This window comes from Salmo trutta, chromosome 28 (assembly GCF_901001165.1).
Source record: "Salmo trutta chromosome 28, fSalTru1.1, whole genome shotgun sequence".
Taxonomy (NCBI): Eukaryota; Metazoa; Chordata; class Actinopteri; order Salmoniformes; family Salmonidae; genus Salmo; species Salmo trutta.
In genome coordinates, this window is record NC_042984.1 from 26558367 (window position 1) to 26572997 (window position 14631).

Below are 14631 nucleotides of genomic sequence, written 5' to 3' on the forward strand. Positions count from 1 at the left end.
CACTGAGGAGTGGCTTCCGTCTGGCCACTCTACCATAAAGGCCTGCTTGGTGGAGTGCTGCAGAGATGATTGTCCTTCTGAAAGGTTCTCCCATCTCCACAGAGGAACTCTGGAGCTCTGTCAGTGTGACCATCAGGTTCTTGGTCACCTCCCTGACCAAGGCCCTTCTTCCCCGATTGCTCAGTTTAGCCTGTTTGCCAGCTGTAGGAAGAGTCTTGGTGGTTCCAAACTTCTTCCATTTAAGAATGATGGAGGCCACTGTGTTCTTGAGGACCTTCAATTCTGCAGACATGTTTTGGTATCCTTCCCCAGATCTGTGCCTCGACACAATCCTGTCTTGGATCTCTATGAACAATTCCTTCAACCTTATTTCTTTGTTTTTGCTCTGACATGCACTGTCAATTGTAGGACCTTATATAGACAGGTGTGTGCCTTTCCACTGAATTTACCACAGGTGCACTCGCAAGTTGTAGAAACATCTCAAGGATGAACAATGGAAACAGGATGCACCTGAGCTCAATTTCCAGTCTCCTAGCAAAGGTTCTGAATACTTACGTAAATAAGGTATTCATGTTTTTTATTTGTAATAAATTTGCAAAAAAATCTAAACCTGTTTTCGCTTTGTCGTTATTGGGTATTGTCTGTAGATTGAGGAAAAATAATATCATCCATTTTAGAAAAAGACTAACGAAGCAAAATGAGGGGAAGGGGTCTGAATACTTTCCGAATGCACTGTAGACCTATTATACGTACTTTAAGCAGGGTTCGCACAGACATTGGCAAGTCAAATTCAAGGCCTTTCATGGACTTTCTCAAGCACTTAATTGTCATTTTCAAGGACCTCAATGTTATACAATTGTATAATTTATATAAATGTACTTACAGAGCCTAATATAGAACATGCATAAAGTGCCAAAGTAGGCCATTACCACTTTAATAAGAAAGATTGGTCCTGCCAATGCGTTGATATTCAAATTATTATTACATTGTAAAATATGTGAGAATAATGTGGACATTGCCTGACTAAATAGTTTGGATGTATGCATGGAAATGTTTCTGTAGCCTATGTGGCCGATTTTTAAATAATAAAGACATGAATAGCGTTAGAATTAATCTCACCATTTTGAATCTCACCAATGTTTCTATAATGAGAAAGTGACCTAAAACCAGGTTCCTTTTTTCATGGAAGGATTTGTATGGGAAGCCAATATTAGATGTTGTCTTCCTCATAATCAGTGGTTCCCAAACTGTTGGGTCGGCAGGTGGGGGGTGTTTTATTACATTTTTGTAAAAAGTACTTTTTTTTAAAGGAACTAAGTCTGGGTTTAAACTTACTCTTCTAAATTGTAATAGTAGAATGCACAAGGTGCAATTTCGAAGTTGGGTAGTGCATCATCAGTTCCTCTTGTCATGTCAGTCACTGCAGACCTTAGAGATATTTCTAAGTTATCTGAAATGTCCAGATTAGCCAGCCCGAGTCAGCTAACGTTTTTTTATTTAGCCCATAGATATTGTTGTAATTTTTTTGTCACTCAAATATCACATGAATACACATTAGACATGGCAAAATGTATAGAATTACAAACTGCAACATTTTCTTTGCACCCCATGACAAAATGTGTAGAATTGCAGGAAATAAGCTTTCAACCTGCAATATTCTCTCCACCAACAAGAGTGTGAACAGTTTGTCATGAACAGTGCTTGTGCCCATAGAAATAGATGTGGGGCGCGTGGGGGATGTTCCACAATGCTGGAAGTGGGGGCCCTGAGTGAAAAAGTTTGAGAACCCCTGCTCATAATAACGTGTGGTTTTACCACAACACTCTTCAAATGAAAGTGGCCATATCTCTCACAAAAACGGATCGAAATGGAAATCACTGAAAGTTATAAGGCAGCAGGGAGAAATGATAAATTGGCTACAGTAATTACAAGGACTTTTCAATCACCAAATTGAAGACATGTCTGATTTTCAAGGAAGGAGTAAACCAGTACTTGAATTTCTGAGCTCCAAGTTCAAGTAGGCTAGGCTACTTTTTGTCCCTTTTATTGTTTAAACTTGGAAAACAAAATATATTTGTCATGTTATTACATTACCAGATCATATTGTGAATCAGATCACTAGTCTGAATTTTTTTAGTTTTTCACTATATCCATAATAATTAATAGGAATTGCGTTGGGTGTTGCTCAATAGTCTATCCTACACAATTATGCAGACTGTGTCCAATCCGAGGCACGAAAACCTGAACACATTACCTTGATGCTTTCTCGGTTACATCTAACTATACCCTGCTGTAAATCAAGCAGCCAATGACAGATGATCAACATCAATTCACTAGGAATATTAGATCCAACGTGGATCCAGGCACAACTGTCTTCACCGGCATAACGAATGAGAGCGACAAATATTCTGGACAATGTTCGCAAAAAACTTTTTTCCAGCACTTGGGATGTTGCATCACATGCGCTATCATAACAGCTGTTTGTAACTTGATTTGGAAAATTCCTTCCTAGATCAGATGTTAAAATATCACAGCATAACTGATCAGCTGGACACCAAATGGGCATCCAACAAGTGTTGCATAATTATTGAAGAAAAATAGATAGTCGTTAAGGTGGTCAAGTTTTAAGTATCAAGGTAAGGTGACTTTCGGTTAGACGCATTCGATTTTGTAATCTCATTTATTATTTTGGATTTGTGTGACAAACAGTTTTCAGACACAAAATGTTATGTAGTTACACTACATTTCTGAGATCTCTATACAAAAAAACTGTATGACAGCTAGATCCAGAGTTTTTACAGGGTTCAAGTTCAAAAATAAAAATGTAACTGATTTAAGGCTTAATATATGATGTAACGACAACTTAAACTGCCATAAATGCAAGGATGGAAAAGTAATGTTTTGTCACACGATTTTGGACAAATCTTTCAAGACAAAACCATGATAAAGGATTAAACAGGTTTTTAATCAACTTGTGAATTTTATTGAATATATCTATGATCCCCTTATATTTGAATGTAATGACATGGAAAAAATGGGCAGATTATTATTGATGATTTATCAACAGCTGTAACAAGTTGTCAAGTGGTAGGAAATCCTCACTGATACCCTAATTTATAGAAAGACCCATAATTTGAAACTCAACCAAAACAGACTGCAAATGTATCCAAGTTCGTAGAGTCACAAGCTTCATGTAGTCATTGCGTTCTAGGAATATGTGACCAAATACTAAGCTTTTGACTACTTCAATAGACTCCAAGATTGTGTTTTACCCAAAAGGTTCAGGGTTTTCTGTTTCCGTCAACGCTGGACGGCACCAGTGTCTCACTGGGCCATGGCTCCGGCACACCTGCTTTAATTTGAGGCCAAAGCCAGGCCACTGAAACTAACCATCCCACATATACATAACAATGGCTAATTAAACATGAACACCTTCTCACAAAGCAATAGTTTTGATTATGCAGAGGTTACAATTTCCCTAGTGTGACACTGGTGTTAGTCAAAAGTGAATTTGACCAAATACTTTTGACATCTTCAAATCGGGGGACTAGATACATAGTGCTTTCATTTGTAAACGGTAAAATGTGATATTTATGACAGTACCCTCATATGAAACATTTGATGTCAAATCCAAAATGGTGGACTATGGAGCCAAATAAAGTTTTTGCTTCACTATCCAAATAAATATGTAGGGGAGTGTATTTAGTTGATATTTCACTATCAGTACAAATAGACATAAGTTGTAAAGATATTGAACTAGACTGACACACATAGCAACCAACCTGAGGTTGAAGACTACTACATAGAGCCATGGCTACATGGAACTCTATTCCACATCAGGTAACTGAGGCAAGCAGTAGAATCCGATTTAAAAAAACACCTTATGAAACAGCGGGGACTGTGAAGAGACACACACAGGCACAGACACACATATACATGATAAGACACGCACTCCACACACACGTACACATGGATTTTGTATTGTAGATGTGTGGTAGTAGAGTAGTGGTCTGAAGGAACACAATCTGTTGTGAAAAGTGTTATGAAATGTAATGTCATGGAATATTTTAATTTGAATATAATTGCCTTAATGTTGCTGGACCCCAGGAAGAGTAGCTGGTGCCTAAAAACAAATACTGGGAGGCAATTATAAAGAGGCAAGACAAAAAGTGTACTCCTTTGTATGTCACAAATGGCACCCTGAACCACAACAACAGATGTGATTTGTTTCTGGACATCATAAAACAGTCAGGAACTGACTTCAGTGTCAGACTGACCTGATTACGGCCTATGAAATGTTACTCAGCATCGTCTTAATTCAAAATGGCAACTAACAACTGAACATCAAGAATAGCCAGGTGAGCAGGCAGCAAAATGATCTCTGCTCCTACAATGTTCAACTATACTAGACAACTTTGGCCAATCACCTTGACCCCGTGAGCAAAGCCGCCACTTCCTTGATGCAGACTACGTGCTGCGCTTATGGCCCTGCATCTGCTAAGGGGCCCCGACTCAGGGGAAAAAAAGGACTTACTGATGAGTGTTAAAGTAGAATACACGAGGTGCAATTAAAACGTTCGGTAGTACATTAGCAGTTTCCGAGTTATGTCAGTCACTCAATTAGCCCATGTCAGCTAACATTTTTTACATTGCTAGGTAAGGTAGTCTAGCCAGCTATCTAAACCTTGTGGTAGGCCTAGTCATCACCAAATTAACCAACCAGGCACGCAACGCATGTGCTCAGGAGCCTTGACCTCCAGGGGGCCCCCATTGATTTTGTTTCGTCACTCTCACACAGATCTCATATGAACATGGCATAGGTCATAGCAAAATGTGTAGAATTGCAGAGCATTAGCTTTAAAACTGCAAAATGTTCTCTGACCCAAAGCAAATTGTGAGGAATTAAGGAAAATGTACTAGAGGCATGCAATATTTTGCAACCCCACTCAGCTGTGTGTAACATCTGTTTTTATGGTTCCTCCTCCTCGCTGTTAGATTCACTATAAGTTTGCATGCTGTTCCAAACAAGAACGTTGTTGCTTTCCAAATTGCATCTTAATATAAATAACTCTATTTCTATGATTCCAACAGTTCACCCAAGTGTTTTGATCTATAGTATATTGCAATTAGTATATTGGAGAGAAAAAAAACGCTATTAGATTTTTGGGCCAATATTGTGCAGCCCTAACACTTAGAGACAGATTCCCAAACACAGTTCAATTGAGATTCCAAAACCTAGGCTAGACCTGTGTCTGGGAAACCAGATCATAGTGTGGCACACAAATGAATCAGAATTGTAGTAATTTCAACTTCCCACTAGGGAACATGCAAACACATGTGACTGGGGACAGAAATGGTGCGTCTGATATCATATTCACTTCCATTATTAGCCCATCAAAGATGGATACAGTTTGTGGTCATTTACGATTAAATCTGACATTTTTGAAGCTTTCATCCATTCTGTATACATTTATCTTTTAGGTAACACTACTTCAAGCCTGAAATGACAATGCATTATGATATGTTGCATTGTGAGACTTCATGAGCATGTATTATCCCCTTGGTCAATTTTAAAACTTGCACAAGACAGTTTACAGAATTGTCCATTTAAAGAAATCTAGACAGTTTATTCATTACCACATTTAGCTAACAGGTAGTTAATCCAGAGATACCTTTGCCTCAATTCGCCAGTCTCATCCAGATCATCATGGCATTTGTAGTTCTCTATGATATTCTATTTACCTGCTAATGTGGCTGTCATATGTTGGGGGTAAATACAGGGGAATATATTGATAAAAGTCACCTTGTCCTAGAGAGATTTACAAGGTTATCAAAACATAACGCCAGGGTAAGCCTACATGAGCACAACCCTTATTTTAAGTAGTTCTAAAATCCCACTATGAGAAAAATGAATGGTGGAAAAACGATTGGAACCATTTCCCTGTTTGACCACTAGGTTTTATGGATATTATGACTCATACTGAGGTACTCTATAGACCCTTTTTGCACTAACTTTTTGTCTCATCACATACTCTGCTGCTACTGTTTATTATCTGTCACTTTATTCCTAGGAGTACATACTGTATCTACCTAAATTACGTCGTACCCCTGCACATCGACTCTGTACTGTTACCCCTTATATATAATCGTTACACATTGTGTATTTATTATTACGTGTTTTACTTTTCTATTATTTCTCTATTTTCTTTCTCTACATTGTTGGGAAGTAAGCATTTCACTGTTTGTCTACACATGTTGTTTACGAGGCATGTGACAAATCAAATTTGATTTGATTTGGTCATGCATTGTCTTGCGCTATGGTGACTGCTCCGTGATGGTGGATGGGTAAGGGCTATGGGGTCTGTAACTTTATATGGCCTGCAGTTTCTCTTCTGCACACTAACTTCCTGTTTTCTCCAGCTGGTTGTAAGTGCACTCTTGTTACACATTGGTGTGTTTTTAGACTCTGATCCAAGTCCTCCAGCTGTTCACATTGATTGTAAAATGCTATACCTAAGCCCCTCTATCTAATGGTTTCTAAGGTAAGATAATACAGCACCCCTATTGAGGTGTGTGCATTTTGGATTCACTTATATATTTTTGGTATTCTTAGTACTGCCCATGTTTTTGTCTAATATTTGTTTATTCTAATTTGATATCTTATTTCTTTATGCTATGTTGTCAGAAAAATGTTCATTTACACTATATCATCATACATGTTTATATATGTTAAACTTCAATCTTTTCTTGACAGTAGACTTGGGAATGTGTAAATAAGGAAGAGATTCTTATGGACATTTCAGATCACGCAGTTCATTGACTTGAGTCTGACGGTTTCTATTTTCTACAACAGTACTATTGTTGGAGCCAAATCCCCTTATCTCATGATAAATGTTTGTTTTGCCTAATTAGAATCATGAAAGGTTGACTAATCAAATATGAATATTGAATTATGGAGTATGGTTGATGAAATCATGTTATTGGTTATCATGGGAAAGCAATGTGGAGCCACACCCCTTTTTCCCATGTGCCCCTTCACTGAGTGTACAAAACATTAAGAACACCTTCCTAATATTGAGTTGAACCCCCTCATTTTGCCCTCAATTCACTGGGGCATGGACTCTACAAGGTGTCGAAAGCATTCCACATGGATGCTGGACCATGTTGACTCCAATGCTTCCCACAGTTGTCAAGTTGGCTGGATGTCCTTTGGGTGGTGGACCATTCTTGATACACTCTGGAAACTGTTGAGCATGAAAAACCCAGCAGTGTTGCAGTTCTTGACACAAACCGGTGAGCCTGGCAACTACTAAAATAACCTGTTCAGAGGCACCTAAACCTTTTGTCTTGCCCATTCACTCTCTGAATGGCACACATACACAATCCATGTCTCTAGGCTTAAAAAATCTTCTTTAACCTGTTTCCTCCCCTTCATCTACACTGATTGAAGTGGATTTAATAAGGGATCATAGCTTTCACCTGGTCAGTCTGTGTCATGGAAAGAGCAGGTCTTTTATAATGTTTTGTACACTCAGTGTACCTATTTAGTGGTTTGGTATTATGGCTCAGCTAGGCCTCAGGTATGGTGGTACCATACAGTTTTGAACTAAGAACGCTGCTACTATACCCTTTTGTTTTCCTTTAAATCTCTTTTTGCTTTGATCATGGATAGATTCTAACCTTTGAAATGACCTGTGTTTGGAAACAGGGAGCATTTTTTGCTTGTATTTACAGTAGCGGAGAGATGAAATCCTTTTTTATGATTGCTTTGGAAGCGCGTCTGATCGCAAAATCACATACCTGTAGCCTCAAGGCAAGTTTTGAATTGTATTACGAATTGCCTTTTAACTATTCTGGTTTAAGTTTCGCTTTCCATGGTAATGGAGTCATTGTATGCCAAGTCAGTGTGGATTTAGTGGTAGTTTGTGTGTGTGCATGCGTGTATCTGGGGTTTAGTAGGCCTCTGGTGAATGTTGCTTATTCATCATTTTACTGTTTCTACTATTTCTGTGTATCTTGTGGGTTTTCCATCACTGAAAGCAGGAAACTGTTGGCTCTGTTAACGGTTAGAGAGAGAGAAGTTTACTGGAATTGTACCACATGATGAAAAATGGACATCCGTGTTTTTCTGAATGGCTTAAGTCATTGAACCCTTTCCTAATTTTGTGCCGAACTGATCTAGTTGGTGGTTTAGTTGTAATATGAATGGTAGGTGCACAGTGCACATCTATTTGGCAGTTTCACCCTAGAACAACTGATCTTCATTGAATAGAAACATAAGGCATTTACATGCTGGGTTTCCTGTTTAGGAAGTAATTACTGCGTTTTTTTCCCCCTGTCCTTATTTGGAATATTGAAAATGGATTGTGTTGGTTGCTAACTGGGGACTGCATGATGTTTGATCTGATCTGTATCAGCTTTGTCTAGTATGAGTAGACAATGTACTGTATATGGTTTGTTGATGGGAAAACTACACTCAGGCTACAATCCCTGTTTGATTAAGCCTACACCACACTGAATCAATCTACATGTTGGTATGAATTGTAGCAAATTTGACTTTATCAGTGGCCAATCTTTAAGGAAGCATTGTGAGGAGGGTTGTGGTATATGGAGTCCGTTAAAACAGATTTGTGTTTAGAGAAGGCTCGAGTTTAATTTGACATGGATTTTTATGTGGATGGATGCATTATTTATTGATTGATTGATGTTTAACTCATTTTGGTTTAAAGCCTTTGCCTCACAGTTGTGTTGCAAATGCTTTGTCCTGATAGGCTATGCAGGAATATTATTTTACACACACACACACACACACACACACACACACACACTTCCTAGTCTAAACAAACTTTGTAGACGTTCCCTTGGCGTGTTCGGCGATGACGCATTGTCGTGCAGTGAGCGCACCTCGCCGTTCCTTTAGAATAGACTGACTACGCACTGAAGCCTAGGAGCCTTTCAGATATAAAGCAAATTTCGAAAATTATCTTGTGTCTTGTGTAGGAGAACAGTGATACGACGGAGAACCATAAGAATCTTTTTTTGGGCACTCTATTTAGCAATGGATGAAAAGCATTGCCAGCGCTGGTAGAAGATGAAGAGATGAGCAACTGGCTTGTAGCAGATAAAGTGACTGAACCATAATACAGTAGCTATGTTGACTTATCTTTTGTGTGAAACATACATTTGTTTTATATATTGCACAGTCTGACAACGTTTTTGGGCATGGGACCTTATTTTAATCTACGTTATTAGACAATTTTGATGCACGACCATTTGAACTCCTGTAGTTACAGGTATTTAGCTCTTTAATCTTGCTGATGTTTTGTGCTATAGGCTAGTATTTTACTCAATGTCCATTGTTACTTTCACAGCTAGCCTACGTAAAAGAGCAGATAAAATGTTTAACAGAACGTCAGCCTCTGTCTTGGCTATATGTAAGCACTGCAGGCTGCACTCAAGTAGCTTTAATCATTTCATTAGCACAGAATTTACACATTTCTTTGAATAGATACAGAATTCAGAAATTGAAAACCACATTCAAATTATGTTTTTGAAATTCTAATTTTACATCTCCATAACCCCCAATGTTCTGCTAGTTTGGTAAAATGATTTACTGCCATAGTGAGTCTTTCTATGCCCCACTGGTGACTGGCACTATTCGATTCTGAGACAGGGCTGAACGCTTGAAGGGATCTGGTTCATCGTATAGGCCTTCACCAAGACTTACTATTCAGTAGGCTACCATGTCTTTAAAATAAAAGAAACATAATGTTTTTCATATTCTAATAATAATTGTATTATTGATCATATTTTCAGCCATGGAGCTGTTGCCCCCCATTTTAAATGCCTAGAAACATAAGCCTTCCTGTGATATCAAACGTGAGATACCTTGTATAAAGTTGGCCTACACATAAGCCTACAAGTCAGCCTACAAAGTTAGCAGCATGCCTACTAAGACCATAGCAGGGTTGGAGTCAATTCTATTACATTTCACGAAGTAAACAGAAATTCCAGCCGACCAATCAGACATCATAGCAGACGCAGCACACAACGGGTTATCCACGTAACGGGTCAATTATATTTATGTTCAGTCTATTCAGGACGTAAAGAAAGTCAAATGTTCATTGCTTTGCAATTGGAATTCAGGTTTATGCCATTTTAAACTGAATTGAAATGGAATTGACCCTAACCCTGCTATGGTGTTAGTAGGCATGCTGCTAACTTCGTAGGCTCACAAGTAGACCTATGGTAGCAACATACATAACACGTTGTCATATTGAACATTAATTAAGGTTGCTGCGTTGTCTTTGTGTCCTGAATGACCGGCTGGGTGTCCTTTCCCGTGATACAGCAGTGGAGCTGACGGTAAATGAGAGACCGTCACCATGCCCCCGGGGGAGTATGGGATGCTGGGCGAGTGGAAGAAGGAGGGGGACCATGACATCATGATGGACTTCCTGCTGCCCACCGGGATCTTCCTGAAATTCCCTGTGTCTCGCAATGACACCATCGGGGCCATCAAAAAAGTAAGTCCTCGGTTCCCGGTCTGTGGCTGCATGACCCACATTCAGCTGACTGTGTAAATGTGCACACTTATCAAGAGAGACCTGTATGTTGTCATATTTTTCGGTACATTACAGATATTGTTAATTTGCTTGAACATGGAAACAAATCATATGGAATCGATAAAATTACACGTGCAATGACAAGAAATCGATAAAAATGTTTGGGTCATACAGTATATTGTCATATATTGAAATTGTTTGCTCCCTGTTCCAAGGCAGCACCCTGTATTGCATTTACTGTTGATTGAGTATTATTCTGTGGAGAGTCCGATGGAGTTGAGCCAGCTCAGTGCAGTAAAGCAGGTCTGATTCCTTTAGTACCAAAATGGAACTGGTATTTTAGTGCCAAATGGTACATAATACCGCATTCTCAATGAATCTCAAAGAAACAGTCATATTTAAGAAATATTGTGTGACTTTGAGATTCTACTTGTAATGAAAAGCGCTGTATAAAATAAATATATTTACTATTATTAATATTATGGTTAGTCTTATTTTGAAGGAAAAACCAGGTATAGCCAGGTCATTATAATAAAATATTGTTGTCAATTACCAACCTCTTTAGATAAATGTCGGATTAATAAATGAACTTCACTACCTATTGAATTGTAGCCTGTTATGGAAGTGCATGTTTGGATGTGATGGTACAGGGGTAGAGAGAGTTAATGTCTCATCTCTCTAATACAAATCTGTCTGACAATTTGCTATAGCAGTCAAAAATGCTCTCAAATCCATTGAATTTGCCTGTTTCTATGCCAACAGTCCTGCCTTTTCATACTGTTTGATGTATATGTGTTAAATAAGGATACTGTTGGCAGCTTGCTTCAGAGATTTTGCTTCCCTTTGAGTGGTTTTATTTACAGGCCTTTACAGACTTTCCTCTGTAAATGACTCAATTGGGTGATCACTTGTTGTTTTATAATTAAATACATGTTTTGTAATTTTGATTCATTTAAGATGGAGATTTCAAAACCCTGGCGGCGTGTCCACTTTTTTGTTGTTTGAGTCCCTGATTGCCCCTTTTTAAAACATGCAATACTCAATTTATTACACCTGATTTGAATGCAGTACCAGTAGTGTTGGAGATGTTTCTGTTCATTTTAAATGGTGTTGTTTCTTGCTCTAGTGTGTGCAGTCAGCTTCCTCTTTCTCATGGTGTGATCAGTTGATTTGTGTGTTTGGGTTGGGTCAGCTACTCTGTGTATTTGCCAGTCAGAATGTGACTGGGTGTGTAAATGGTCAGTATTGGTCATATTGGTTATGAACCCTGTGTGTGTGTGTGCGTGCTTGTGTGTGTTTGTATAGATGGTGTGGAGGAATGCTAGCAGCGAGCCCCTGTATGGAGCGCTGAGCGACGCCGACGCTTACGTGTTCACCTGCATCAACTCGACGGCAGAGCGTGAGGAGCTAGAAGACGAGACCCGTCGTCTGTGTGATGTCCGGCCCTTCATGTCTGTCCTGAGGCTGGTGGCCCGGGAGGGTGACCGCGTGGAGAAGCTCACCAACACCCAGATCAGCCTGCTGATTGGCAAAGGTCTACATCACCTCTCAGGGGCATGCAGCAAGCAGCACAAAGCAATGCTAGTAGGACCAGAGGATTTCCCTAAGTAGTCATAGGTTAAGTAGTATATTTTTCTCTCCACAACCTAGTCCACACAGCCACGAGAGAATAACAATTATGAAATCTACGTTTGACGGCCAATCTTCGATGTATGAACTAATGAAAATCACTTTTCTGGTCTACGAGTGCCGTGAGTGTGGGTCGTTGAGAGAAATGATTTACTACGTTAGCTACGAATGCTTTGGGAAACCCACCTAGGCCTGTTAGATCTTGGGTAGAGGTAGCAGAACGTTTGTGGAAAACATCTTAGGACTAGCTTTTTGAAAATGGCACCTAACAAATATAGATGTGAATTGGCATAATTGGTTATTAGCTCATTGTCACTGAATCACCAAATGCACTGTATCCTGCTAGTTTCCAACACCACACCTTGTGTTCACTTCTGTTCATGTCTCTCAGGTCTGCACGAATTTGACTCCCAGAAGAACCATGAGGTGAACGAGTTCCGGGCCAAGATGCGGTCCTTCTGTGAAGAGAAGGCCCAGGACCGCCAGCGGTTACCATGGTACCAGTGGATGGAGTACAGCTTCTCGTGTGATCTAGAGCCATGTGTTTCCCTGGCAGAGCCCGGGGGCATCAAGACAAAAGGCACTAAGAAGATCTTTGTCAATGTCAAGTTTGAGGCCAGCGATGTAAGTGCCTTGTTCCTCTGGCCTTTTTTACTCTTATTCTTAATGTTTGTCCTAGTAAATCAATCAGTTACTTTTTGTGAATTTGGGAAGGGACATGGGATATTGTGATTGGATTGGGATGTGAATATTCATCTTCTGTCAGCAATGATATCTTTGACTGGAAAATTCAGAATTTCTACCAATGCATAGACCAAGTTAAGATCTGGAGGATGAGTTTAGGTAAAACATTTTTTTTTAAATGTACACACTTTGGAAATTCCCTTCACCTCCCACACACCACAAACACCACTCACTGTCACTTTACAAGTCTTCAAAACAACAGTTCAGAATCACTATGAATAATGTAGAAAGAAAAAATAAACAGTTGAAACAAAACCATTAAGATGTGACATTTTTGCACAAAAACGGCCATAGTGACGATGGAAAGAACACAATTTGACGTTATAGCTACTACATGATATACTTACCAAGCCTACTGTCTAATTTATTCTTTTATAGAGTAGCCTTCATACCAAACCTAACTACAAAATGTACTGTAAAAACAGCACTCATAAAGGACTTAACTAAAAGCTTTCTTTTCAAGCTTTCTTTTTTTTAATCAAGCTACTGCCTTTTCAAACTGCCTATCATCTGAAGCTATGGAAGACCATCGTTCAAGAATTACCAGATCAATATTTTTTCAAGTGACGTTGAGATTCTGATTGTAATGAAAACCGCTATATAAAATGAGTCTATTATTTTCTGTAGGAAAGCTTTATGCTTCAGCAGGAGCCCCAGGACTTGCCGATGATCTTAATGCGGAGTGCCCTAAAGAAGAAGGCCACTGTGTTTCGCTCAGTGCGACAGGAGAAGCCAGAGGACTACACTTTACAGGTCAATGGGAGGTGGGAATTCATATACGGGAAATACCCCCTGTGCCAGTTCAAAGTAAGTAAACACAATAATACAAGCTTACTTCACTTCGAGTTTACCCATTTTCTCCATTGATGTTAACTGTTTTTTCAATATGTTCTGCCTGGTATGTTTAGTCTGAGTTGGTCTGTATTTGTTTCTTATTTTGTCTGCATGTTGCCTCTGTCTGCTCTGTGAATGTGGTCTATTTTGTCTGTATATGCTAGGTATGTAATGAGAGCCTTTGGCTCTCTGGTCTCTAGTGGAATGACTCAATGTTTCGGTGGCAGGAGACTCCGTTGTTGGTTTTGAAACTCCTGCTACCTTCAGACCAGCGATGACTCATATCTCTAGTAGCCCTCAGAAGGGAACTGCGTTGCACATAATTCAGCTGCATTATTAAGCTTCAGTAAATAACAGCCTCCAGTTCTTGAACATGAGTACACCAGTGAATATCTGGACAGAGTAGGGTGGAGTCACCCCTAGACGCTGGTCTTGCATTTCCCCCACTAATTGAATTAGGATTGGGGGAGGGGAAGCTGATCCTAGATCTGTACCTAGGGGTAACTACACCCCGGAGCGATCTGGACCCCGGGAAATATGTGTGGTTGACATCCAACCCTTCTTCTTCCTCTCTTCCCTTCTTCCTTTCTCTACTCCTTCCTCAGTACATCTTCTCCTGTTTGAGAGGGGGTCAAACCCCCCACCTGACCATGGTTCATCACTCCACCATTGTCAAATACCAGGAGGAGCAGGGCTGCCTGGGCAGCCAGGTGTCCAAGAGTCGCTCCTTGTCCAAGCCCCCCCCTCTACCCGTGAAGAAGGTGAGAGGTCAGCCTCTTGGGACCACAGTCATTTTTTATTAACAGAATGTCAACTTTTTGTTGTACCTCTTACAGTTGTTCCTCAACCAGTGTTATGG

General features: G+C 39.6%; 2 protein-coding genes across 4 annotated transcripts in view; both read left to right on the forward strand.

Annotated features, from left to right (window-relative positions):
• Window positions 1–10415, forward strand: part of tmem201 (transmembrane protein 201) — a 43001-nt gene extending 32586 nt beyond the window's left edge. Inside the window, exon 12 of the mRNA XM_029719396.1 lies at window positions 10352–10415. Within this exon, the coding sequence (XP_029575256.1) occupies window positions 10352–10373 (22 nt within the window). The 3' untranslated portion in view covers window positions 10374–10415. The remainder of the gene's footprint in view (window positions 1–10351) is intronic.
• pik3cd (phosphatidylinositol-4,5-bisphosphate 3-kinase, catalytic subunit delta) overlaps window positions 10365–14631 on the forward strand; it is a 41498-nt gene continuing 37231 nt past the window's right edge. For all 3 annotated transcript variants that reach the window (XM_029719392.1, XM_029719394.1, XM_029719395.1), the window contains exons 1-5: window positions 10365–10526; window positions 11871–12099; window positions 12586–12818; window positions 13566–13745; window positions 14378–14533. In XM_029719392.1, the coding sequence (XP_029575252.1) occupies window positions 10386–10526; window positions 11871–12099; window positions 12586–12818; window positions 13566–13745; window positions 14378–14533 (939 nt within the window). In that variant the 5' untranslated portion in view covers window positions 10365–10385. The remainder of the gene's footprint in view (window positions 10527–11870; window positions 12100–12585; window positions 12819–13565; window positions 13746–14377; window positions 14534–14631) is intronic.